The 27,576-nt window shown below is 43.5% G+C and overlaps 2 protein-coding genes across 2 annotated transcripts; one reads left to right on the top strand and one right to left on the bottom strand.

The window, feature by feature from the left end:
• Positions 1-206: 206 nt before the first annotated feature.
• On the top strand, positions 207-19,618 carry scn1bb (sodium channel, voltage-gated, type I, beta b). The gene is made up of 6 exons (XM_075450061.1): positions 207-1,374; positions 1,470-1,636; positions 3,118-3,355; positions 7,584-7,725; positions 15,100-15,174; positions 19,107-19,618. The coding sequence occupies exons 1-5, from the start codon at positions 1,326-1,328 to the stop codon at positions 15,167-15,169; spliced, it is 666 nt and encodes a 221-aa protein (XP_075306176.1). The 5' UTR covers positions 207-1,325; the 3' UTR covers positions 15,170-15,174; positions 19,107-19,618.
• Positions 19,619-20,599: 981 nt separating this feature from the next.
• On the bottom strand, positions 20,600-27,576 carry naxe (NAD(P)HX epimerase). Its single transcript, XM_075450034.1, has 7 exons — positions 27,488-27,576; positions 25,015-25,204; positions 24,819-24,927; positions 24,306-24,416; positions 22,828-22,938; positions 22,540-22,687; positions 20,600-21,034 (listed from the first exon to the last, which is right to left on the bottom strand). Exons 2-7 carry the CDS (start codon positions 25,185-25,187, stop codon positions 20,835-20,837), a joined length of 852 nt encoding a protein of 283 aa, XP_075306149.1. The 5' UTR covers positions 25,188-25,204; positions 27,488-27,576; the 3' UTR covers positions 20,600-20,834.

Genomic DNA, 27,576 nt, shown 5'->3' on the forward strand with positions numbered 1-27,576 from the left:
GGAAAGGGGGGGGGGGGATTCCGTTCTCACTTCTGGAAATGGAGTTTGTAAGCTTTTGTAATGTTCTAGAAAGGGGGTCCAAATCCTCTCAAATTTTTGCAAGGAGCCTTTAAGGGTATATCTGATTTTCTCAAGTGTAAGAAAGTGCATTATATCTTTTATCCATTTTGGAAAGGTGGGAGGGGTGGCTTTCCTCCAGGAGAGAAGAATGAGCCGTCTTGCAATCAGGGAAGTAAATGCTATGACTACCCCACACATTATATTATATTATATTACATTATATTATATTTGCAGCTGTTTGATGACCAAGCTGAGCTCGCGCCGGTTTTAAAAGCAGCGTCACACAGTCAGCATCCCCTCGGACTCGCGCGCACGCGCCGTTTTACCGCAGTGCATCTGCAGCATCCTCTGAAGAGGGCGACAGAGGTGCCGCTGTTGGCGTCGCGCACGGAAAAAACACGGTGAGCTGAGCTCTGCGCGTCCTCTCCAGACCCCGCTTCTTTTTTTTTTTAAAGCCATCTCCGTCTGGCTTCTTTATGTCTGCATCTGCAATGCCAGCGCGAGCCAAGCATCGCTTCTACGAGCACGGGGTCACCAGATAGGTGAAATAAATTCCAGGTTGTTTTCCACGTTCTGCTGCTGCCATCGCAGGAGAGGACTCGGCTCCGGGAGAGGAGGCCTGTAATTCAGGACAGCGGGCTCCGATTTCTGATCCCATGCGGGAGAATTATCATTAGACCGATAAACGGGTCTGTATTTAACTCTGGTAGCCATTTATTCTTCTAATAGAGCATGTAAATTAATTCTATATGCGTTTCTCACATATAAAAGCATATTTATTGCAGTGAATCCGTCATTTTCCGACGTCACAGAGCGGCGCTTGGAATAATCTGCTCTGTGCATTTTACACAAGGACCTCGGGGACAGCAATAATTCAATCTCAGGGTGTGGACGTCCGGGGGGACTGTGAGGCAGCATTTATCTGGATCGTTTAATAATCCGCTTGGTGATTGATAGCAGAGTTTGACTGCAGGCATCCAGCAAAGAGAGAATAAGAAAACCGGATTAATAGATTCTGTAACCGACGCGAATCTGCAGCTGGATTGAGCCAAAGATCCGAGAGACTTGACAGTTTTTAGTGGAAGGCCTGATTATAAAGACAGTTTGCACTTTCTAATGCATGCTTAGCTGCTGCTGCACTTCACTGATGAATTAACCTGCATGGAAAAGCGTTTGCAGATATCAGTTCAGTGAGAAAGGTGCTCAGTTTATGAGTGAGTTAAGCCCCAGTGTCGCTCTCTGAGGCCCGAGAAGACGCCACCACCATGGCCCCTGCACACCTGCTGCTCCTCGCTCTGCTCTGCACCCTCTTCGGTGAGTCCGGCCCGTCCTTTGCAGCCTTGGCAGTGTGTGTCGCTGCGTCATGCGAGCCCAGGCTGAAGGCTGACTCCGTGTTGTTCTTCTCACAGCGTGCCGGTGTGATGGCGCCTGCGCGGAGGTGGACTCCGACACGGAGGCCGTGGCGGGCAAAGGCTTCAAACTGGGCTGCATCTCCTGCAAGAGGCGGAGTGAGGTGCCCGGATCCGCCACTGTGGAGTGGTACTTCAGGCCCAAAGGGGAGTCCGACTTTCTTCACGTGAGTTCAAATCCACCCGAGAGGGCGTCTTTAACCTGAATCAAACCGTCCACAGCTGCATTTCCCCAGACGCCAGCTATTAATACCAGCTTTCACATGTAGAGCCCCCCCAGGCTGCCTTCCATCCTTTCTGTCCTCAGTCACATGATAGCCGAGGTCAGCATGCGGTGGAATCAACCACAGACATCACTGACACCTCAGAGGTGACATATAGCTGAGCTGGCGTGTCATTGGTGCACTCTGCTGTGAAGTAGATGCACACATGAGTCAGTGGAGCATCACCCAGCATGCACTGCGTCACTGCTGAGTTTGTTTTAAATCCAGACAAACCAAAATGTTTCAACTGATGAGCAGCCGGGAGTGTTGTCCTTGGGTGGATGGATGGATGGATGGATGGATGGATGGATGGATGGATGGATGGATGGATAGGTGGATGGATGGATGGATAGGTGGATGGATGGATGGAGGGATGGATGGAAAGATGAATGGAGGGATGGATGGATAGGTGGATGGATGGATGGAAAGATGAATGGAGGGATGGATGGATAGGTGGATGGATGGATGGATAGATAGATCAATGGATAGGTGGATGGACGGATGGATGGATGGATGGATGGATGGATGGATGGATAGGTGGATGGATGGAGGGAAAGATGAATGGAGGGATGGATGGGTGGATGGATGGATAGATGAATGGATAGGTGGATAGGTGGATATATGTGGATGGATGGATGGATGGATGGATAGATAGATGGCTGTATAGATGGAGGGATGGATGGATAGATGAATGCATAGGTGGATAGATGGATATACTGTATGTGGATGGATGGATGGATGGATGGATGGATAGGTGGATAGATAGATGGCTGTATAGATGGAGGGATGGATGGATAGATAGATGGCTGTATAGATGGAGGGATGGATGGATAGATAGATGGCTGTATAGATGGAGGGATGGATGGAGGGATGGATTGATAGGTGGATAGATAGATAGATAGATAGATAGATAGATAGATAGATAGATAGATAGATAGATAGATAGATAGATAGATAGATAGATAGATAGATAATTACACTGAAACACTAATGGAAGGGAATATTCTGTTATGATTAATGTTCGATCAGAAATCTTTTTGAAACATTCTACAAAAACTCAAATCAGATAAAATCTTCTCTTACATCACACAACAAAACATGGAAATATTCCTACCGGAACGTTAGTTTGTCAGCTGGAAAGGCTTAAAAGTGTCACTTTTCACCATTTTTTGTCGGCAATCCGTCGTGACTAAAGCCTGAATGAAGTAAAAAGTGCACGCCATCAGTCCTGAGTAATGAAACACTTCACATTGAAGATGCTGACCTCTATTCTACGAATATTTAAAGACTGTTCATGCATGTGAGCTTATAATGAATGTTAAAAGGCTGTTCATGCATGTGAGCTTATAGAAGTGATGACCTCTCAAGCCCCTCTGTGACACCAGATCTACAGCTACAAAGAAGACGGCCCCACCATCGAAGACGACCTCTTCATGGACCGCATCAGCTGGAGTGGAAGCAAAAGGAGCCACGACATCCAAGATGGCTCCATCTACCTGCTCAACGTCACCTTCAATGACACGGGCACCTACCGCTGCTTCCTGAACCGCTTCCTCTTCTACGAAAACTACGAGTACAACGTCCTCGTGGACAAGGTGGTGCACCTCAACGTGGTGGCCAAAGGTACCGTTTCAGACTCTATGAATCGTTTTGAAACCGGGATCCACAGTCTCTTATCCACTCTCTGATTTACAGTAAAAACATCAGCATTTTGGAGAATATATTAAAGAGGAATTCTTTAATTATCTTTTATTTAAAGAGCCTAAAGTGAGGAGCTGCTACTGAATGAAAGTCGGTGTATTTGAGCACCCCCAGCCACCTCCATCATGATGGATGTTAATGGAATATGTCCCGTTTCCCTTTAAATGCAGAGCAACTTAGCGGGGAGATAACAGACAGAACTGAGCCTGTAAAATAGTCATCTTAAGGCATGAAAACTAGGCCTGGGGTGAGTTAACTCGTTGTTATCGCGTTAACGCATTAATGATCTAACGCCGATAAATATTTTATCGCGCATTAGCGCTTTTGTTTTGTTTTTTTTTTATTAAAAAAAACAAACATTTTGGGGGGGCTTTTGTGCCTTTAATGGATAGGAAAGTTCAGAGAGACAGGAAGCAGGGGGAAAAGAGAGGGAGAACAACACGCAGCAAGGACTATAGCCTCTGTACATGGGGCGCCACTTAAAGGCAAAACACACAACTGATAGCAGCAAGTCATTCAAGGAAACAGACAGTGGAGCGAGGCTTCTACATAAAAACTACAGAAAGATGCTGATGTTAAAAGTGTGTTTGCCCAACAAATGTTATGGCACTTTCATTCATATTGCAGCACATTTAAAATAAAACTAAATGCTAAAATCTATACACTACTTTTGGATTCATTTTTGGATTCTGCGTACAAATGCGATTAATCGTGATTAATCAGGGAAATCATGTGATTAATTAGATTAAACATTTTAATCGTTGCCCAGCCCTAGAATAAAGACAAAAAAAAGCAGGTAAAAAGTGAGAGAAGAAGTTTGGACCTTCTTTATCTCATCTCTGTAATTAACCAGAATGTTCTTTACAACCACTGAAAATAACACTTATTCCAGCTCAGAGGTGGGGAAATAAAACCGGTAATTTAACCAGTTTGGACATTTATTTCAACAGATGATAAATGATTTTCAGTCTTCTTTGTGTTCAGGAAACAGAAGCAAACGAACAATATGAAGCATCGACACTCAGTAAAAGTCACGTTTCCCCATCGGCTTCCCTTTCATGACACTTTTTAATGGCGTCATAATTATCGTGGCACTTTTTCAGAGGAATCTGGCTCCATTCGTGCTGTAAAGATGTAACATTTACATGTTAAAAACTGGCCCAACTATGTTATGGCACTTTCATTTATATGGCAACACATTTAAATAAAACTAAATGCTAAAAGCTTTACACTACTTTTGGATTCATTTTTGGATTCTGCGTACAAATGCGATTAATCGTGATTAATCAGGGAAATCATGTGATTAATTAGATTAAACGTTTTAATCGTTGCCCAGCCCTAATTAAAATGTTAGTATTGCAAAGGTTTTACACTTTGTGTGCGATCAACATAGACTTAAAGATATGATTCCACTGAGAAGTGGTGGAATCAGTGAACGCATAAGAGAAAAAACAGTTTGCTGCAGCCTGAAACCTTGATGATGCAGAGATATCCTCCAAAGACCTGCATGTAGAAACATGAAAACCCAATGCAGAGGTGAGGGTTACTGGAAACGATGTAGAGTCCGGGTTAAAGGGACGGTTTGGGTTGTATGAGCTGTGCTGCTTATGGTGCATATCCAGAGATTATCTCTGTGAAACGCTGACAGCAGCATGAGAAGAAAAGCAAAGTGCTGCTGTTAAAGAGGTTGAAGTTTTTCAAACATTAGCTCCAACACCTGGTGACCAGGTAGAGCAGTGGCGCCCTGCTGCGACGATAAGGAAGCTTTGCTCTGCAGCCTGCATCTGACCACTCAAAATGTGGCCTGTGTTGACCTTAAATGTGTTTTCCATTTAGTCGCTACCTATCCTTAAAGGGATAGTTCGGGATATTTGACATGAATCTGTATGGCATCACCATAACCAGTGTCGTGCATTCAAACTGACTTACCCCCGACAGTGTCCTGTGAGCCGAGTTCTTGTCCAGTGTTGGTCAAGGCGAAAGTAGTCCGGCTTGTTTGCTGGGGTCAAGAAATTAGCGCGTTTTTCTTCCCAAAACAGTACGTGTGCTAAAGAGTGATTTATTTCATCACAAAAACCGAAGCCGGCAAAAGTCACTCCTCGTTATCACTTGGGCCCTATACTGTCTCTCATTGTGTATCAGTGCGCACGTCATTCTGACCGCGAGCTGTGCGCACGAGTCTTTCTGTTCTTTGGCAGTGCTCAACACTGTCTTACTCTGCAGACAACTGGCCATCGGGTCCAGCTGGTCTGGGACGCCTCTTCCAGTTGATCTTGGGAACATGGAAAAAAGTTCTCAGACGCCTGCATTCAGGAGTGCAGGGAAGTCACCGTTATTTGTGATGCAGGCAGCAGCTGTCCCGCGGCCGCCGACATCCTCATCTATGGAAAGGTTTTGTATCTGGGGCATAACTAAATCCCACTCGTGGCAGCAGTAACATTCCACCTCTGTCTGCATTACTTAACACTTCAAACAAGTGCACCAGGATTTGTCGGCCACCCCGGGTATCGCAGCTCCAGCAGTGGCTCCAGCTTCTGTTTCCATCACTTCTCTGTCCACCCTCTCTCTTTCTGCCCGATCCAAGTCCATTTGGCGAACTTCCTCCTCAGTATAAACGGGTTCATAAAGATACCCCCTTGGCTCTGAACGGAAGTCAATATGTTCCTCGTCGCTCTCGTAGTCAGACATCTTCCCGAGCAGTAAACAAAGTGAACTCGTGCGCACAGCTCGCGGTCAGAATGACGTGTGCACTGATACACAATGAGAGACAGTAGGGCCCAAGTGATAACGAGGAGTGACTTTTGCCGGCTTCGGTTTTTGTGATGAAATAAATCACTCTTTAGCACACGTACTGTTTTGGGAAGAAAAACGCACTAATTTCTTGACCCCAGCAAACAAGCCGGACTACTTTCGCCTTGACCAACACTGGACAAGAACTCGGCTCACAGGACACTGTCGGGGGTAAGTCAGTTTGAATGCACGACACTGGTTATGGTGATGCCATACAGATTCATGTCAAATATCCCGAACTATCCCTTTAATTAGTGGTTGAAAATATGTGTATTTGTATGAGTGTTATCGTGTCTTGAAAGCAGCAGAACTACCTACAAAGACGAATAATATAAAAGATATACTGATGAAGACCATGCAGTTACCAGTTTAGGCCAGCAGGTGTAGTTTTACCATTTGGTCAGATGTAAAATGTGGGGATTGTGTTGCTGTTTATTTCTGCATCTCTTCTCATCCACTTTTATAAATACGTTTGATATGAGAATGCTTAAAAAGCAGGGATGAAGGGACATTTCTAAGTCAGTTAAGACTGATTCTGTCCTTTATGTCTTTAAAAGAGCATAATGATCTTTTAAAGGTTACCACCCAGGGGAAAAGTATGTGCTTCCATTAGTTTTAACGCCAAGCCTGCTCACAGCAGTGCCTTCTGCTCTGAGCTGCTCTTCTGTCTGCTTCTCTAAACCAGGATGCGTTATCAGCCATCTGCTGTGCATACTGTTGACTGAGGGAATTATTCTATGGAAGTTTTTCTGTGCCATCAGTTTGAATACGAATTTCTAATATTGAATTTTTACAGCATCAAAATGAGACTTTGAATTTGAAAAATGAGTAAAACAGTGTAAAAAAAATCAATTTCTAAAAACAAAAATCAGTGTAAAAAAATTCAACATCAAAAAATTCTGTGGAGAAAAATTCATCTTCAAAAAATTCAGTGGAAAAAGAACCACTGAATTTTTTTCCATTGAATTTTTTTCACTGAATTTTTGTCCATTGAATTTTTTTCCAGTGAATTTTTTTTTAGATGTTGAATTTTTTTACACTGATTTTTGTTTTTAGAAATTGATTTTTTTTTTTACACTGTTGGTTTTTCAAATTCAAAGTCTGATTTTGATGCTGTAAAAATTCAATATTAGAAATTCGTATTCAAACTCTGATGGCACAGAAAAACTTCCATATTATTCCCTCATTTAACCCCGACGCCAAACAATCACCCAGAAATCCCAGCGAGCGCGTTGATAGTTGCCCTCCCGCCGATGTTTAACTCCCTCTCCACTGCAGTTTCTGCATCCTTGGAGCCTCCTCGGGCCTCCTCTGTAGTTTCCGTGTGACTAATTGATCTTTTGGCTTTTCCTATGTGCAGCCACCAGAGGGACGGCCTCCATCGTGTCCGAGGTCATGATGTACGTGTCCATCATCGGCCTGCAGGTCTGGCTCCTCATAGAGATGATTTACTGCTACAGAAAGATCGCAGCGGCCGGGGAGGAGGCGCTACGAGAGGCAGCGTGAGTCTTTCTGTCTCAGCTGTTTGCATGGAGGCTCACTGCATGTGGGAAGCTTGTATCTCAGATACAAACATGGGGATTTTATAAGAAACTTGGTTGGTTATTCACATAAGAAGCGGCCGGTTTTTATTAAACCACGACTGCATTTCTCGCCTCTTTAGAGTAGATGCAAAGATTTTAGCCTGTAGCAATAAAAGCTTTTAAACCCAAGTGTTTATCAGTCCCTGCAGGACTCCACACAGCACTTTTAGAGCATCTGTGGCGGCTTTTTAAAAAGATTTCCAAGGGCAGGATGTCACTGTCAAAACAAAAGAGAAAACAAGTGTCGTTGATCACCTTGAACTAAGGAAAGGAGCTCCGAAGCTGAAGGAAACATCGGCTGTGTTCGAAACCGCATACTTCTCCTACTACTCATACTAACTTTCTGAGTTAGTATGCGAGTTTGAGTAAGCGAGAAGTTCCCGGATGCATACTAGATTCTCTGAAATGTTGGGTATGCATCATGAGGTTACTACTCATACTCAAACTACCCAAGATGCAACGTAACGTGACGTCGCCGATCGTCATTTCCTGTCAAAACGGCAGTTTCAAGCTAGCTACAACGAGGGTAAGTTCACTTCCTGTTTTCAAAATAAAAGTACCAATTGTATCGTAATGGCTTTCCCTATGACAAAAGGCAACGGGTATTTTATTTTGTGAAAATAATCAGAAGTGTGTTGCTCACTGCGGCTAGCTTTAGTAGCACCGAATTCGTCGGGAACAATATTGTAAATAGCCGGTATTTTATCAGGTTTTCAACATGTTGGGGATCTAAACGACTACTTTCTCGCCTGAAAATGTTTCAAATGTTGCTAAAGTTTACAGAGTTTAGAGCTTAAGAGAAATCAGCTTCAGGTCGGCTGATTTTGGCTCGGGCAGGAGCGAAATGCATTGAAACGCCCTGCATACTGTCTGATCGATCAGTATGTAGTATGGAAGTATGCAGTATGTAGTATGGAAGCATGCAGTATGGAAGTATGTAGTATGTAGTATGCAGTATGTAGTATGTAGTTTGCGGTTTCGAACACGGCCGCTTGCAAGTACTACATACTTGCAAACCGCATACTACATTCTGCATACTACATACTGCATACTTCCATACTCCATACTACATACTCATTGATCAGACAGTATGCAGATCCAGGTTTTCCATGCATCATTGCCAGATCCTCACCGTCACACATGGGCTATGTTCGAAGCCGCATACTACATACTTGCATACGGTATACTCATCGATCAGACAGTATGCAGAGCGTTTACCCACAATGCATTTCGCTCCTGCCCGAGCCGAAATCAGCCGGCCTGAAGCTGATTTCGCTTAAGCTCTAAACTCTGTAAACTTTAGCAACATTTGAAACATTTTCAGGCGAGAAAGTAGTCGTTTAGATCCCCAACGTGTTGAAAATCTGACAAAATACCGGCTATTTACAATTTTGTTCCCACGAATTCGGCGCTACTAAAGCTAGCCGGAGTGAGCAACACACTTCCGGTTATTTTCACCAAAATAAAATACCTGTTGCCTTTTATCATAGGGAAAGCCATTACGATATAATTGGTGCTTTTGTTTTGAAAACAGGAAGTGAACCGACCCTCGTTGTAGCTAGCTTGAAACTGCCGTTTTGACAGGAAATGACGATCGGCGACGTCACGTTACGTTGCATCTTGGGTAGTTTGAGTATGAGTAGTAACCTCATGATGCATACCCAACATTTCGGAGAATCTAGTATGCATCCGGGAACTTCTCGCTTAAAAAGTTAGTAGGAGTAGTAGGAGAAGTATGCGTTTCAAACAGCCATCCTTTATGAGAGAAAGGAGCTTCTTCTGACCCAGAATTCCTTGCAGCTGCAGCCTTTTATACCAACTCTGGTTCATAAATATGAGGACAGGAGGCTGAGAGTCGCTCTCAGATGCTCAAAAACAGCTCCGACCTCACAAAACAAAAACCCTTTGGATTTACTGAAGACAGAAAACACTGCAAAGCTGGATTCAAATCAGTGTTTCTCAGTCAAATCCGACAGGGAATGTGTGCCAGTACAGTAACATCCTGGAGGGACTGATTTACTAGATTTTGAAAGCAAATATGTCAGCCAGTAATTTGGACTGTTAGATTTTCATCATTTGGAAAATGTTGTTGCTACTTCGTGGTGGACAAACGGATTTTCTCGTCACTTCTTGGCCGTCATATTTGCTTTTATGGATGTAGACGCAGATCTGGGTTAACCTATTAAAGGAAAATGGGTTAACTCAGGGTTTCTCAGCCTCTGAAGAATCCACAAATGAAATGAAAACATTTGAGAGCTGTGAAACAGCTGACCTTATCTTTGGCAGTAATTCAATGAGAGGATGATCGAGGCTCCTGGAAATGATGAGAGGCTTAAATCTCCCCGTCTTAATGGGTTCAGGAGGCCTGGTCACACCAGCTTTAGAAGCAAACAGGAACTCCACTCACTTTTCTGTCTCCAGTTTGATTTCAAGTGTTTGTAGAAGCTGATTTCTTGTGCTGCTGAACAGAGATGTGGACTCGAGTCACTGTGACTTGGACTGAAGTCGACTTGAGTCGCTGTTTTGATGACTTGTGACTTGACTTTACAAAAAATAAAAGACTTGAGACTCGACTCAGACTTGGAAGTTAAAGACTCGGCACTTGACTTGACTTGAGACACGATGACTTGAATGACTTGAGTGTTAAGCATCTAGCATAACTTCCAACTTTGTTCGTCATTTGAAGATCCATTCTGACCAGTAAGTGCTTGTCAAATTAGCTAATATTATCCTGTTAGCCTTATCGGTAGTTAGCTAACGTTAGCTTGATATGATACAGGGTAGACAGGTTGGACACATTGGCCAATGATGTTTACTGATAGTTACTTATATCTTGTCTTTTCACTTTATTAAGATCAGATTCTGCAGGTAAAATTGCAATAATAAGGTGACTTTGACTTGACTTGACTTGATTTGCCCAAGAAAAAAGTACTTGAAAGCTAAGACTTGGGACTTACTTGAGACTTGAAAGCTAAGACTTGAGACTTACTTGAGACTTGAAAGCTAAGACTTGAGACTTACTTGAGACTTGAAAGCTAAGACTTGAGACTTACTTGAGACTTGAAAGCTAAGACTTGGGACTTACTTGAGACTTGAAAGCTACGACTTGGGACTTACTTGAGACTTGAAAGTTAGGACTTGGGACTTACTTGAGACTTGAAAGCTAAGACGTGAGACTTACTTGAGACTTGAAAGCTAAGACTTGGGACTTACTTGAGACTTGAAAGCTAAGACTTGAGACTTACTTGAGACTTGAAAACTAAAACTTGGGACTTACTTGAGACTTGGGACTTACTTGAGACTTGAAAGCTAAGACTTGAGACTTACTTGAGACTTGAAAGCTAAGACTTGGGACTTACTTGAGACTTGAAAGCTAAGACTTGAGACTTACTTGAGACTTGAAAGCTAAGACTTGGGACTTACTTGAGACTTGAAAGCTAAGACTTGAGACTTACTTGAGACTTGAAAGCTAAGACTTGGGACTTGAGACTTGAAAGCTAAGACTTGGGACTTACTTGAGACTTAAAAGCTAAGACTTGGGACTTACCTGAGACTTGAAAGCTAAGACTTGAGACTTACTTGAGACTTGAAAGCTAAGACTTGGGACTTACTTGAGACTTGAAAGCTACGACTTGGGACTTACTTGAGACTTGAAAGTTAAGACTTGGGACTTGAGACCTGAAAGCTAAGACGTGAGACTTACTTGAGACTTGAAAGCTAAGACTTGAGACTTACTTGAGACTTGAAAGCTAAGACTTGGGACTTACTTGAGACTTGAAAGCTAAGACTTGAGACTTACTTGAGACTTGAAAGCTAAGACTTGAGACTTACTTGAGACTTGAAAGCTAAGACTTGAGACTTACTTGAGACTTGAAAGCTAAGACTTGGGACTTACTTGAGACTTGAAAGCTACGACTTGGGACTTACTTGAGACTTGAAAGTTAAGACTTGGGACTTACTTGAGACTTGAAAGCTAAGACATGAGACTTACTTGAGACTTGAAAGCTAAGACTTGAGACTTACTTGAGACTTGAAAACTAAAACTTGGGACTTACTTGAGACTTGGGACTTACTTGAGACTTGAAAGCGAAGACTTGGGACTTACTTGAGACTTGAAAGCTAAGACTTGAGACTTACTTGAGACTTGAAAGCTAAGACTTGGGACTTACTTGAGACTTGAAAGCTAAGACTTGAGACTTACTTGAGACTTGAAAGCTAAGACTTGGGACTTGAGACTTGAAAGCTAAGACTTGGGACTTACTTGAGACTTAAAAGCTAAGACTTGGGACTTACCTGAGACTTGAAAGCTAAGACTTGAGACTTACTTGAGACTTGAAAGCTAAGACTTGGGACTTACTTGAGACTTGAAAGCTACAACTTGGGACTTACTTGAGACTTGAAAGTTAAGACTTGGGACTTACTTGAGACCTGAAAGCTAAGACTTGAGACTTACTTGAGACTTGAAAGCTAAGACTTGAGACTTACTTGAGACTTGAAAACTAAAACTTGGGACTTACTTGAGACTTGAAAACTAAAACTTGGGACTTACTTGAGACTTGGGACTTACTTGAGACTTGAAAGCTAAGACTTGAGACTTACTTGAGACTTGAAAGCGAAGACTTGGGACTTACTTGAGACTTGAAAGCTAAGACTTGAGACTTACTTGAGACTTGAAAGCTAAGACTTGGGACTTACTTGAGACTTGAAAGCTAAGACTTGAGACTTACTTGAGACTTGAAAGCTAAGACTTGGGACTTATTTGAGACTTAAAAGCTAAGACTTGGGACTTACCTGAGACTTGAAAGCTAAGACTTGGGACTTACTTGAGACTTAAAAGCTAAGACTTGGGACTTACCTGAGACTTGAAAGCTAAGACTTGAGACTTACTTGAGACTTGAAAGCTACGACTTGGGACTTACTTGAGACTTGAAAGCTAAGACTTGAGACTTACTTGAGACTTGAAAGCTAAGACTTGGGACTTGAGACTTGAAAGCTAAGACTTGGGACTTACTTGAGACTTAAAAGCTAAGACTTGGGACTTACCTGAGACTTGAAAGCTAAGACTTGAGACTTACTTGAGACTTGAAAGCTAAGACTTGGGACTTACTTGAGACTTGAAAGCTACGACTTGGGACTTACTTGAGACTTGAAAGTTAAGACTTGGGACTTGAGACCTGAAAGCTAAGACGTGAGACTTACTTGAGACTTGAAAGCTAAGACTTGAGACTTACTTGAGACTTGAAAGCTAAGACTTGGGACTTACTTGAGACTTGAAAGCTAAGACTTGAGACTTACTTGAGACTTGAAAGCTAAGACTTGAGACTTACTTGAGACTTGAAAGCTAAGACTTGAGACTTACTTGAGACTTGAAAGCTAAGACTTGGGACTTACTTGAGACTTGAAAGCTACGACTTGGGACTTACTTGAGACTTGAAAGTTAAGACTTGGGACTTACTTGAGACTTGAAAGCTAAGACATGAGACTTACTTGAGACTTGAAAGCTAAGACTTGAGACTTACTTGAGACTTGAAAACTAAAACTTGGGACTTACTTGAGACTTGGGACTTACTTGAGACTTGAAAGCTAAGACTTGAGACTTACTTGAGACTTGAAAGCTAAGACTTGGGACTTACTTGAGACTTGAAAGCTAAGACTTGAGACTTACTTGAGACTTGAAAGCTAAGACTTGGGACTTGAGACTTGAAAGCTAAGACTTGGGACTTACTTGAGACTTAAAAGCTAAGACTTGGGACTTACCTGAGACTTGAAAGCTAAGACTTGAGACTTACTTGAGACTTGAAAGCTAAGACTTGGGACTTACTTGAGACTTGAAAGCTACAACTTGGGACTTACTTGAGACTTGAAAGTTAAGACTTGGGACTTACTTGAGACCTGAAAGCTAAGACTTGAGACTTACTTGAGACTTGAAAGCTAAGACTTGAGACTTACTTGAGACTTGAAAACTAAAACTTGGGACTTACTTGAGACTTGAAAACTAAAACTTGGGACTTACTTGAGACTTGGGACTTACTTGAGACTTGAAAGCTAAGACTTGAGACTTACTTGAGACTTGAAAGCGAAGACTTGGGACTTACTTGAGACTTGAAAGCTAAGACTTGAGACTTACTTGAGACTTGAAAGCTAAGACTTGGGACTTACTTGAGACTTGAAAGCTAAGACTTGAGACTTACTTGAGACTTGAAAGCTAAGACTTGGGACTTATTTGAGACTTAAAAGCTAAGACTTGGGACTTACCTGAGACTTGAAAGCTAAGACTTGGGACTTACTTGAGACTTAAAAGCTAAGACTTGGGACTTACCTGAGACTTGAAAGCTAAGACTTGAGACTTACTTGAGACTTGAAAGCTACGACTTGGGACTTACTTGAGACTTGAAATTTAAGACTTGGGACTTACTTGAGACCTGAAAGCTAAGACGTGAGACTTACTTGAGACTTGAAAGCTAAGACTTGGGACTTACTTGAGACTTGGGACTTACTTGAGACTTGAAAGCTAAAACTTGGGACTTACTTGAGACTTGGGACTTACTTGAGACTTCAAAGCTAAGACTTGAGACTTACTTGAGACTTGAAAGCGAAGACTTGGGACTTACTTGAGACTTGAAAGCTAAGACTTGAGACTTACTTGAGACTTGAAAGCTAAGACTTGGGACTTACTTGAGACTTGAAAGCTAAGACTTGAGACTTACTTGAGACTTGAAAGCTAAGACTTGAGACTTACTTGAGACTTAAAAGCTAAGACTTGGGACTTACCTGAGACTTGAAAGCTAAGACTTGGGACTTACTTGAGACTTGGGACTTACTTGAGACTTGAAAGCTAAGACTTGGGACTTACTTGCGACTTGCACATGTGTGACTTGGTCCCATCTCTGCTGCTGAATGTCTCCGACACCGAGTCGTCCTCCGAAAACAAACGGGATCTATAACCCTGAGTGTTATAGGGGGGATGTGCCCATGAATCCGGCTGCTGGATTCATGCCATTCTGGGGCTCTGACCGTCGTTCCGTCCCCTCTTTGGCTCCCACCGTCCGTCCTCTTGTGTTTCTCTACTGTCACTGTTTCCCTTGTGTTTGTTCACCTGTGTCTTTGTGTCCACACCTCTGTCGACTTTTCATCCCATCATCCTCCTCCTCCTCAGTCAAAACAAAAACCTCCCTCCTGTAAGTCGTGTATCATTTTATTTTTGGGCATTTTTCACCCGTTTCACTGTGAGAAGAGTTCCACATTTCTCCTGAAGTCTAACGGCTTGTTTTTTTTTAACGTTTTCATTTTCAGAAATGCTGAATATTTAGCGATAGCTTCGGAGGGTAAAGATAACTGTGCAGGGGTGCAGGTCGGAGAATAACACAGGTAAGTGTCAGAGTTTTTATGATAATTCATCACGATCCCAAACAGTAAAGGAGACTCTTTTTCTTAGAAGCTTGTTTAAAGGGATAGTTCGCCTCTTTTGACATGAAGCTGTATGACATCCCATATCAGCAACATCATTTATGAACATTTTCTTACCCCCTGCTGCGTCCTGTGAGCAGAGTTCCAGCCTCGTTTTGGGGTTGATGAAGGTAGTCCGGCTAGTTGGCTGGGGTTTAGAAAATAAAGCGTTTTGCTTCTCAAAACAATATGCGTTCAACAGAGTAATACATTTGCATCACAAAATCGTCGTTGGCCAACAATGTTGGTCACATTGTCTTTGTGATTCTGATGCTGTGCATGATTATACTGAGTTAAAGATTAATTCTTTAATATGTGGGGCAAGTACGTTTAAAAAGTTGAAGTTTTGAGGTGGATTTTTTAAATCCAACTTTTTTGGAAGTTGGATGTAGCTAAAGATGCCAAAGTAGCTAACATGCTAACGAACTTCTGACTGGACAAGCTGTTAGTACGTAGCTTAAAACCTTCTGACTTTAATGGGATAAATAATGTGCGCTTTGGAAAGCGATTGTGAGGTCTGACTTTTTCCTGGAGAACGATTTTGTGATGCAAATGTATTACTCTGTTGAACGCATAATAGCCGCTTTCGGACAGACAGTTCTAAGAACGCAGTTATCAGAACTGTCCTACTCGAATTTCGTTCTGATAACTGTCCTTCTGTTTCAGTCTGCATTCGCACATGAGTCGGGACCTAATAGGGACTGATGCGCCGCGCGCAGCCGTCTGCGTCAGTGACGTGTTAGCCGTTAGCCGTTTAGCGCCACATTTAACAACAAAACAAAACCCGTAAAAGTAGGAGAGAAGAAAACACACCACAAAGAAGCTAACATGGAGAGCGGGGAGGCCACCGTGTTCATGGTCTGCATGATGGTGATATTAATCATGGACGATCACATCAGGCGTCTAATGTCGAGGCTGGAAGAGCTCACAGAGAGAGTCAGGAGACGATACTTTTTCATTTCATGAAGGAAGAAAGGAGAGCAGAGCGCTGCAGACAAATGAGACCAGTGTAAGTTCACTCTGGAGTCTAAAACCCGCCGGCGGGATTTTTGACACTTCTCCAAAAACACATCTGTAACTGTGAGTTTTTGTCATTCAAACATATAAGTTACACCATTAAAAACCTTGAAACTTCTAGTTTTCAAATATATATATATATATATTAAAATAAATTATATAGCTGGCCCTTTTTAAAGAGAGTGAACAGAAATCTTTGGATTTTCTGTAGTCTCAGACTGCAGCAGCTTCCTAGGCCACACCTATCGCTATTCACATGTAAAGTACCAGGTGATTGAGTGGCTATTCACAGGTGAGAACACGCCCCATTCAGCCAGCATGTGGGGGAAGGCAGCAATGTCCTGCCAGTGACAGACAATTATCACATGGAGAGTGACAGGGGGGTGGGGGCAATCAGGGGTGTTACACACCCATCTAATTAGTATTCAACTAACAGAGACACTACCTGGATTTACAATCACTTTTTTACAGTTTGTGTGAAAACCAAAAAACATTTCTGACTGCACTTTTTACTTTTATGCAGCCAACACTTTTGTTTTCAAGGTTCAATCTTCAAAAGTCTTGGCTAGGTATATTCATAGTGTGTTTTCTTGCACTGTTTGAAGACCTCTAAAACTTATTTTTTTGTACAGTTGTGTTTCCCCTCAATTTAAATAAAACTTGTTTGTATTACATTCACTTCACTCTCATATTGTTTTTTGTTAGGCTTTTCAGAATACAACCATATGTGTCACTTTTGCATAGATGTTTACAGTTAGTTGAAATACTTGAAAATGTCAAGGTGGTGACAACTGCCTCAAAGTCTTAGCCTGATTAACATAGACTTTCAAATCTCTTCGAGATTCTGGTCTGACCAAGACCATAACGAATACGATTCGAAATGGCCTGGTCAACCCGCCTCCCTCAGGTTGCTACTGGTTGTGGCCAGAAAAGGCTGTGCCTAAGCTTAAGCCAATCACACCACTCTTTCCTCTGACGTATGATTTAGCTACCAGCGGGGCTAACTGGTAGATTAAACTCTTACCAAAGCCAGTAGGGAGCAAGGCGAAAACGTCTTTCCTGTCAAGAAATGATTCAAGGGCTGTTCTTTGCTCGATTTTTAACGAGAATCTCCCGTCGAACACTTTCATTACAGCATCTACAGCAGTGTCAAAAGCTTGACGCTGCTCCATGTTGATATTGAATGAAGCGCAGGCGCTTCCGTGTACAATCCATGGGTTGAGTGGCAGTTCAACCACGTCACTACCTTGAACACGCCTCTACCCTGGGCCGTTGGCGCTGCTCAAAGTTGATTGCTTCCCGACAAAGTGGGTGGAGTTCCCATTTTTTCGGGAACTCGAATCCAACTGAATGAGCAGTTTGCCTGAGTAAGTGTAGCAGAGCTGAAGGTGTTGCGTCACTGCGAGGGCGGAGCCTGGGTATCAAAGTCTCTGAAAAGGCCTTAGACTCCAGAGGGTTAAACACCCGCCGGTTCTGTCTGTGTCTTATGAGGAAACATTTCAGCCGTGATAGCATGACATGGGGCGTAGCACAGATTCTATAATAGTACAGATACGCAACTCGCGGTGCATTTCCGGTTTCCAACGAGGCGATTTTGGTTGCAGTTCCATCCTCTTTCCACATGGGGCGCTCGATTTTTGGAGACCAGAATGACTGGAGTCCTATGGAGCTATACGCCCTAGCGTGCCCTTATCTCATGATATAATTTTTTCTCTAGTAATTCGAATGTTGTTTTCGAAAGAGGATGTTTAGAAAATACCCATGGCTGAGTTTTAGATTTTTAGAGCCACTCATTTGCTTAAAAAAAGGATTTGAAGTGTATATGACGTCATACATAGCTTACGACCGGAGATGCCGCTTTACGGCGACAATCCTGCTTGTTGTTGGACTCAAAGGCAGCAGCGTTTTCAAGGAAGAGCTGTAGTAAGAGAGAATGTGTGGTAACATCACAGATTCTTAGGCTGTGGTAACATAAGCGGAAAAAGTCCATCTTAATTCTGTTGTCGCTTGGTATGGAGCCAGCCGTCAAGCGGTGCCTCTGGTCGTAATTCATTCTTTCGCCGGTCGACCAGCTGTCATTAGCACAATGCTAGCGCGTTGTGGACAGCAAGAAGCCAACCTGTAAAAAATCAAAGGGATATATGTACTCGTTCAGTAGATTTTTGACTTGAAACCCATGTTGAGCTCTCAGAAACTACATTCAAATCTTAGATGAAACTGACCATTTGTAGCATCTAGCTCTATTGGGCCCAATTCATTCTGGTCTCCACCGACGCGCCCAGTGGAATTCTGGTGGAACTGCAGCCAAAAAGCCGGTACAATGGGGCTTAATAGTAAGTGGCAAGGCTGTTAGATAGATAGGCTGTGGGCGTAGCTACCAACCACCACACACCTCCGTCAGATGCGTTCTATAGAACCATGAAAAGACCCGACCTCGGAGAAGGAGCTAAATAGTTATAGGAACTAAGGGAGATAGCCCCGAGTTCCTGTATGTCTGAACACGGGAGAAAACGGCCCCGCGGATTAAAAGGTTATTAGAACTGCCAAAGGCTCCTACAGTCCGAAAGCTGCTATTGTTTTGAGAAGCAAAACACTTTATTTTTTAAACCCCAGCCAACTAGCCGGACTACCTTCATCAACACCAAAACGACGGCTCACAGGACGCAGCAGGGGGTAAGAACATGTTCATAAATGATGTTGCTGATATGGGATGTCATACAGCTTCATGTCAAAAGAGGCGAACTGCAAAGCTGGAGCTGAACATCACCTTAAATCTGCTGGTTTCTCGTTGTTTTTCCGACTGATGAAGCGTTCTCTCTCTCTCTCTTTATCTTCAGGCTTCCTTCTTGGACTGAAAACACGTTTCCAACTGCTGACCCGCATGACAACCTGGACAAAATCCTCCTCTTCATCTCGAGTCTCTGCCTCACCCTCTGCTCCGCAAACACCGTGAATGGATACGACGTACGAACAGAGCATGGAACCAGCACTGTATATAGTATTCTGCTTGTCGAAGCATGTTCAGCACATATATAAGAAACCATTATGCATTAATGAGCCACATTGTTGAAAGCATATACAGCTACATCAGTCTTTGTAGTCACACGGCTGAGACAGCAGTGGTCTGTTGGAACTCCAAGAGGTTGATTATAAAGAAAGCTTTTTACTAAATCTTTACCCCCCCCCCCCCCCCCCCCCGATGTATAAATGAAACGCACAACACGAACTCTACGGCTGTTGTTTCCAACATAGAATGCGATGGACTCCGATAGACTGTATTTCCAGTTTAACTGCTAGTTGTGACATTTAAAGAAGTATTAATAAAAATGGAGAAAACATGGTGGAAAAAGTCTTCTGTGTGAACCAGTGCTGTCAATCTTCCCAGGAGTGGACGTCCCAGCAAGGTCACCCCAAGGTCAGAAACCCAAGAGCTACATCTCAGACTCTGCAGGCCTCAGTTAATATGTTAAAGGTCACCCCAAGGTCAAAAACCCCAAGAGCTACATCTCAGACTCTGCAGGCCTCAGTTAGCATGTTAAAGGTTAAAGGTCACTCCAAGGTCAGAAACCCAAAGAGCTACATCTCAGACTCTGCGGGCCTCAGTCAGCATGTTAAAGGTTAAAGGTCACCCCAAGGTCAGAAACTCAAGAGCTACATCTCAGACTCCGCAGGCCTCAGTTAGCATGTTAAAGGTTAAAGGTCACCCCAAGGTCAGAAACCCAAGAGCTACATCTCAGACTCTACAGGCCTCAGTTAGCATGTTAAAGGTTAAAGGTCACCCCAAGGTCAGAAACCCAAGAGCTACATCTCAGACTCTGCAGGCCTCAGTCAGCATGTTAAAGGTTAAAGGTCATGACAGCACAGTCAGAAACAGACTGAACAAGTATGGCTTGTGTGGAAGGGCTGCAGGAGAAAGCCTCTTCTCTCTAAAAAGAACATGGCAGCACAGCTTAGGTTTGCAAAGCTGCATCTGAACAAACCACAAGACTTCTGGAACAATGTCCTTTGGACAGAGCAGACCAAAGTGGAGATGTTTGCTCATAATGCACAGCAGCACATTTGGAGGAAACCAAACACAGCATATCAGCACAAACACCTCACACCAGCTGTCAAGCAATGTGGTGGAGGGCTGATGATCTGGGCTGGTTCTGCAGCCACAGAACCTGGGCACCTCGCAGTCATTGAGTCCACCATGAACTCCTCTGGATACCAAAGAAGAGTGGGCCGAGATTCCTCCTCAACCATGAGAGGAAACATTACTTCAACCTGTTATTCTGGTTCAATATTTCATGATATCGACAGCTTGTTACAGAAATAACAACACTTCCTCTAATCAATAACATATTTATATTTAATCACATATTTTCATTTGCCTCAATTTTGATGAAGTTTGATGGTTTATCATGAAGAAAACTCAATCACACTGGATTTACAACAGGAAGATCACACAAACAAACCATCAAATCTGTTTCTAAAGAAAGTGGAGCTGATGTTCTCTTCCCTTTCAAAAACAGACCGTATCAGCCAAAGCTGATGCATTTCTGTTGGTCATCGCCGTGCGGCTGCTACAGCTGAAAGACGCAGTCGGTGCCGGGATACAGAGGCAGGTTGAGCTCGTACTTCTTCTCCAAGCCGGGCGGCACAAACCGACCTCCGAGGAAGTGGTAACGTCCTCTGAACAGCGAGGCCGATTTCTTCGGCGCGGTCAGAGAGACGAGCATGTCGGGCTGGAGCCCGTCTGCGCTGCCCTGCTCCACATCCCAACCTTCAAGAAGAAGCAAAACGAGAGATCACGATCCAGCCCACGAGTCGGCTTCACCGGGGGAACGAAACACGAGCGACCGTTCCTCAGAGGCGACCGTTCCTCAGAGGCGACCGTTCCTCAGAGCGACCGTTCCACAGAGCGACCGTTCCTCAGAGCGACCGTTCCTCAGAGCGACCGTTCCTCAGAGCGACCGTTCCTCAGAGCGACCGTTCCTCTGAGCGACCGTTCCTCAGAGCGACCGTTCCTCAGAGGCGACCGTTCCTCAGAGGCGACCGTCCCTCAGAGCGACCGTTCCTCAGAGCGACCGTTCCTCAGAGCGACCGACCGTTCCTCAGAGCGACCGACCGTTCCACAGAGCGACCGTTCCTGAGAGCGACCGTTCCTCAGAGCGACCGTTCCTCTGAGCGACCGTTCCTCAGAGGCGACCGTTCCTCAGAGGCGACCGTTCCTCAGAGGGACCGTTCCTCAGAGCGACCGTTCCTCAGAGCGACCGACCGTTCCTCAGAGCGACCGACCGTTCCTCAGAGCGACCGACCGCTCCTCAGAACGACTGCTCCTCAGAACGACTGCTCCTCAGAACGACTGCTCCTCAGAGCAGCATAACTCTGGTGAGATGGCAGGTGTTCTAACAAAGTGCCGACGTATCTGATGAGAACGTAGAGTCGAACGTGTGTTCGGCCTGTGTGGGTCAAACAAAACTTTTGCTCCGTTTCTTTAAAGCGGCACAATGCAACTTTTTCATGGTCATCAGGTTGCTTGGCTGACCCGTTCTGATGAAAACGGTAACATTTCCATCTCTATCTGGTGGCCCTAGACCGAAACAGCGCTTGCAACTTTGCCTGTGGCGCCGCGTGCTTTGTTTACCTCTGGAAGTCTCGCGACACACAAGAGCCGAGAACTACTGCTTCACGGCAGGTCGTAAAGGGCTCTGAGCCGAGCCAGGTAGCCTGATAAGACACACCCCCTCTCCATTAGCTGTCGACGGCTCTCCAACTCTCTGCCAGTTTCTTGAAAAATAAACCGTAAATTGCCTCTGGTGGGTTTACGACAGTCTGGCTAGACTGTCGCCTTATTTTCTACGGAGCTCCCCCTACAGCTTTGGGGTGTGTATTGCATGGTAAACAAACCCCGTATTACTGAAAGTTGCATAGCGCCGCTTTAAATATTTGACAGAATCTTCACAGCCGAGGTTTCCCACATCCTCAAGGCAGGAAACAAAGAGGTCAAACAATATTTCAACATCTGATATGTTGTCTTTTAGCTATTTTCAATTAAATACAATGTTTAGATACCTTAAAACTCACCAAATTCTGTTCATTTACTGTTTAAACAGCTTTCTAACTTGATGGTAAACTTTCCAAATCAGTGACAGCTTTGATTCGTCTGCTTTTCCGGTCAGCCAATAACTATCCACACAGATACAGACGACGAGGAAGCTCCTGTGCAAACCTGCAGAGTTTAACCTGAGGAAACTTCTGAAACAGGAGAAGCCTGAGAGGACTGACCTGAGGGGATGTCGATGCTCGCGATGGGCACCGTGGTCTTCTTCAGCACGTCCAGGATGGAGCCAAAAGGCTCGCGCACGGACCCCTTAAAACTGAAGCCAAAGATGGCGTCTATCACCACGTTGTAAGCTTCATCGATCACTTTGGCCTGAGACAAAGAAAAAATTTGGGTTCACTTACAACCCCTGAGATGCATTTTTTCATATGTGAAGCCAAAGTACAGTAAAAAGTCTGAAACGACTCCTCATCTCATTCAAACTGAAGTGTAACTGTGGATCACCATCGAACCTCAGGCATCTCGGTGAGGAAGGGTATCTCCATTTTCTGGCACTGTGTGGTCAGACCCTGGAACAGCGGTTTGTTTGGCCTCTTCGGGTACAGGACGGTGGGCTCGTAACCCTGCGTCACCACACACAAAGTAACAGGAAATCATTTTCTAAGGTTGAAAAATAACTTCCAGAAATGACAAAGTGTTAAAAAAACACAAACGGGGGGACTGATGCAGCAGCTCTGAGTAAAGAAAAGCTTTCAGCCACTGTCCTGTTAAAGGGATAGTTTGCCTCTTTTGACATGAAGCTGTATGACATCCCATATTAGCAACATCATTTATGAACATGTTCTTACCCCCTGCTGCGTCCTGTGAGCAGAGTTCCAGCCTCGTTTTGGTGTTGATGAAGGTAGTCCGGCTAGTTGGCTGGGGTTTAAAAAATAAAGCGTTTTGCTTCTCAAAACAATATGCGTGCAACAGAGTAATACATTTGCATCACAAAATCGTTCTCCAGGAAAAAGTCTGACCTCACAATCGCTTGGCCCTATTTTCTCTCCCTTCGTATCACTGCCTGCTGTGCAGACCGAAGTGCAGACCGAGCAGTCCCCTACTTCCGAGCAGCAAACACCATAACAGGCGCGGCTGTCGGCAGGCGGCAGCAGGCAGTGATACGAAGGGAGAGAAAATAGTGCTTTTTGTGGCCATTTCTGTTTGTAAATCATAAGTTCTATCAATTTAGTTTTCTTTGGGCAGTTAGAATATACTTTAGTTAATTTGGAATCATAATCTGTAATTCATTTTTATATTTGAAATTGTTTAGATTATTTTGGTAACTTTCAGACCCTGCCATTAATCAGAGAGATTAAGAACACACCGGGGGGGCGTGTTGGAGGAGCTTTTTGTTGGTCAGATGTCCGCTGTGAAGACGGTTTTGGTCAAATTATTTTTTTACCTCTTTTTGAGCTCGTAAAATCAGATTAAGTTAACTTTCGTTTTTCATCTAAGTTGTAAGAGATTTTTTAGTTATTGTTTTGTTCATATTTTTTGTTGGAAAAAACTCCATATATTTTTTAAACAATCAAGTCGGAAGTGCAAGAATCAAACCACCTGTTGCCCCCCACGGCCTTTCTTAGAAAATGTAGTTTGGAAACTTAGAAAGCCGCGACACAGTGCCAAGAGATTGTGAGGTCTGACTTTTTCCTGGAGAACCATTTTGTGATGCAAATGTATTACTCTGTTGAACGCATATTGTTTTGAGAAGCAAAACGCTTTATTTTTTAAACCCCAGCCAACTAGCCGGACTACCTTCATCAACACCAAAACGAGGCTGGAACTCGGCTCACAGGACGCAGCAGGGGGTAAGAACATGTTCATAAATGATGTTGCTGATATGGGATGTCATACAGCTTCATGTCAAAAGAGGCAAACTATCCCTTTAACTCTGCCACACAGTTCTGCTTCAGAGTATTTCACTTCAACTCGATTTTGTTTCGCTCACAAAGAGTTTCAGATGTCTGGCCGCGACCAGGCCATCGCCCCCATTGTTTCCCGGTCCGCAGATCACCAGCAGAGCAGGTCTGGCCTTGACCAGCGATGTAAGAGGATACGCCTGCAGGAAAAGAAGGAAAAACATGCAGATCTGTGCAACAGAAAGAAATTAAAAAAGGAGAAGAGCATGTTCTTTACGACGGCTAACAAAGAGAAATGTTTCCTCCGATGTGGAGTTGGAGCGATCGGATTAATCCCCACTTCAGCCTGTAATCCGACTTAAATCTAAAACCTGGAGAAACCAGCCGGAGAAACTAAAAGCAAAAAATCTAAAAAAAAAAAAAAAATCTAAAGCAAATTAAATCAAATTAAAATTAAATTAAAAAAAAATCTAAAAGCAAACTTTCAAACAGGACCGAGAAACAAACGTGAAAATAACTAGAAGCTAATAAAACACAGAAATATGTCAATAAAATCCAACAAATGAAACGGCTTTACTCAAACGGCCATGATGGATTCTGACCCGTGTGATGGCGGTCGCACAGCTGAGCCCCGCCAGCTCCATCAGCTGGTCCACGCTGAAGCCGTACTCGCTGAAAAGCTCCTCGTCGATGTGCTGCGCCTCCTCCTGCCTGCGGACACGCCCACAGGTCAGTTTGGCGCCCACGTGCTCACACAGTCTGGTTTTACCCCGACATGCACACCGCTTACAGCCTCACCCAAGAAATTTGATGCTTTGGGCCATGGTGGACGCCGGTCTGCTGCTGGAACAGTCCTTCTTCTGGTGGTTAGCTGCACCGGACAGCGGGCATGTCCCCGTCTGAGCGAGGGCTGCTGCGGCTCGCGAGGTCACCAGGAAGCCGATCCCAAACAGAGCCCGAGCGCTCAACATCCAGATGGTGCAAACTCCTGACCAGAGAAGAAGAAGAAGGAAGCCTGGGAGCTGCGGTTCAGTCTGCAGGTGTTGCAGGTCACACATCCGACTGAAGTCTCTGGCTGTGTTCGAAACCGCCTACTTCTCCTACTACTCACAATAACTTTAACTTTTTTTAAGTTCCCGGATGCATACTAGATTCTCTGAAATGTTGGGTATGCATCATGAGGTTACTACTCATACTCAAACTACCCAAGATGCAACATAACGTGACGTCGCCGATCGTCATTTCCTGTCAAAACGGCAGTTTCAAGCTAGCTACAACGAGGGTAGGTTCACTTCCTGTTTTCAAAACAAAAGCACCAATTGTATCGTAATGGCTTTCCCTATGATAAAAGGCAATGGGTATTTTATTTTGTGAAAATAACCGGAAGTGCGTTGCTCACTGCGGCTAGCTTTAGTAGCGCCGAATTCGTGGGAACAAAATTGTAAATAGCCGGTATTTTGTCAAGTTTTCAACACGTTGGGGATCTAAACGACTACTTTCTCGCCTGAAAATGTTTCAAATGTTGCTAAAGTTTACAGAGTTTAGAGCTTAAGGGAAATCAGCTTCAGGCCAGCTGATTCGGCTCGGGCAGGAGCGAAATGCATTGTGGGTAAACGCTCTGCATACTGTCTGATCGATGAGTATGCAGTATGTAGTATGTAGTATGCGTTTTCGAACACAGCCTTTGAGTGGCGGTTACTGTAGAGCCGGTCGAGGCACCAGAACCTCCTTTATCACCTCCTTTAGTATAGTGTTAGCTCGATTCTTTCATTGGAAGCTCAAGAACAAGCCGGAGGAATCTCAAGTTAAATAAAGTATTTATTGGTGGTACCAAATGGAGTATATCAGATCTGGACCCAGTATGACAGACCTCTCGCAGGAAATCTGTCAGACCGAGCCTTGATTTCCGGGTATATTTTGTATTTATATGACTTATTATTTCACATAGGTTGGACTCACATTCAACCGAGTATGATTGGACATGAGTAGGCAAGGCAAGGCAATTTTATTTGTAGAGCACAATTCGTACACAAGGCAATTCAAAGTGCTTTACAGCTGCCTTTTGAACTCTGCTCCCCAATCTCTCAATATAGATGTATATATTACCACTGCACTTTAATACGTATATTTATTTGTATCTGTAATTATTAATCTGTAAAAATGCACTATATTATAGCTTTCACTTGCACATTACTTAATTTATTTATTGCTGCTATTTGCACTTCTGGTGAGATGCCAAAAACTACTTTTCGTTATGCTGTACTTGTATATGTGTAATGACAATAAAGTTGAATCTCATCTCACATAAAATCACAACAAGTCAATAAAATCATAAAAAAATTTTAAAAAATAAATAAAAAAACATAGTAGGTTCAACATGCTTTGTCATATTCTCTGGATCAGCCAAACAATGTGAGTGTGTGAATCTTGCACCTGCTTTCCCAGGCTAATTGTTTTGTCTCCCTATGCCTGGATCATTTAAGGTCATATATCGTGCGCATAGTGGAAAAGTACAGCACTTATAATGTCTAAGAACAAAGCCAATTTTAACAATAGAAAACCCACAGGAAATCATTCTATCTCACAATTCATAGCTGTAACAGTTAAAGCGACGCTCCATTATTAATAGTAGTGTTTTATGCCTTATATTTCGTGTTTTTATTCATGTACAGCACTTTGTTTCAGCCACGGCTGTTTTAAAGGGCTTTATAAATAAAGTTGGGTTGAGTTGAGTAAGATTGCTGCCTTTCATGTGGGTGACCTGGGTTCAAATCCCCTGCATGAAAGGTCCTACCTCCAGCAGGGATCCTTAGGCGAGACCCCCCTCACACTGCCCACCGCTTGGGATATGAGTGCAAGTCGCTTTGGATAAAAGCTTCTGCCAACATCACATTTAAAAAAGTGGCAAATATGTGTTTTAGCATTCCAGAAATTAAATAATGAGATTGTTAAAAAGTTCAAAATACAAAAATATCCCGTTAAAAACAACATGTTCTGTTTTTAAAGGAAGGAAAGTTATTTATCAGAACAGTTTTCAGTTACTTTTAGTGAATAAACCCGTTTATTCATTTAATGTTTGTTTGAAAAATGTAAAAGAATGAAATGAAAACATTATTCTTCATGTTGTTTTGAAGCTCTTTTAGCTGCTTCTGTCCACAGGCTAACGTTAGCTGTTAGCTAACAGCACGACTCTAAATATTAGAAACACTCAACAAATATTAACTGTTTCCCCATAAAACAACCTGACGTGCACGTTTGTCCTTTTACACACCTTACTGTCAGGGACGCGCAGGTGAAGCTCTGAAGTTTGTGCAGCAGCACCAGCTGACCGACCCCGCTGACCACTTCCGGGTTTACAAA

The sequence above is a fragment of the Odontesthes bonariensis genome, chromosome 18 (genome assembly GCF_027942865.1).
Source record: "Odontesthes bonariensis isolate fOdoBon6 chromosome 18, fOdoBon6.hap1, whole genome shotgun sequence".
Classification (NCBI taxonomy): domain Eukaryota; kingdom Metazoa; phylum Chordata; class Actinopteri; order Atheriniformes; family Atherinopsidae; genus Odontesthes; species Odontesthes bonariensis.

What these genes read in the sequence shown, in the direction of transcription:
- scn1bb (XM_075450061.1), top strand. Translation starts at nt 1,326, where the DNA reads ATGGCCCCTGCACACCTGCTGCTCCTCGCTCTGCTCTGCACCCTCTTC. An exon ending in TCTGCTCTGCACCCTCTTCG is followed by an intron (nt 1,375 to 1,469) that starts GTGAGTCCGGCC and finishes TTCTTCTCACAG; the next exon opens with CGTGCCGGTGTGATGGCGCC. An exon ending in GAGGCGCTACGAGAGGCAGC is followed by an intron (nt 7,726 to 15,099) that starts GTGAGTCTTTCT and finishes TTTCATTTTCAG; the next exon opens with AAATGCTGAATATTTAGCGA.
- naxe (XM_075450034.1), bottom strand. Translation starts at nt 25,187, where the DNA reads ATGTTGAGCGCTCGGGCTCTGTTTGGGATCGGCTTCCTGGTGACCTCG. An exon ending in CCAGACATCTGAAACTCTTT is followed by an intron (nt 22,939 to 24,305) that starts GTGAGCGAAACA and finishes GTGGTGACGCAG; the next exon opens with GGTTACGAGCCCACCGTCCT. An exon ending in GAGCATCGACATCCCCTCAG is followed by an intron (nt 21,035 to 22,539) that starts GTCAGTCCTCTC and finishes TTCTTCTTGAAG; the next exon opens with GTTGGGATGTGGAGCAGGGC.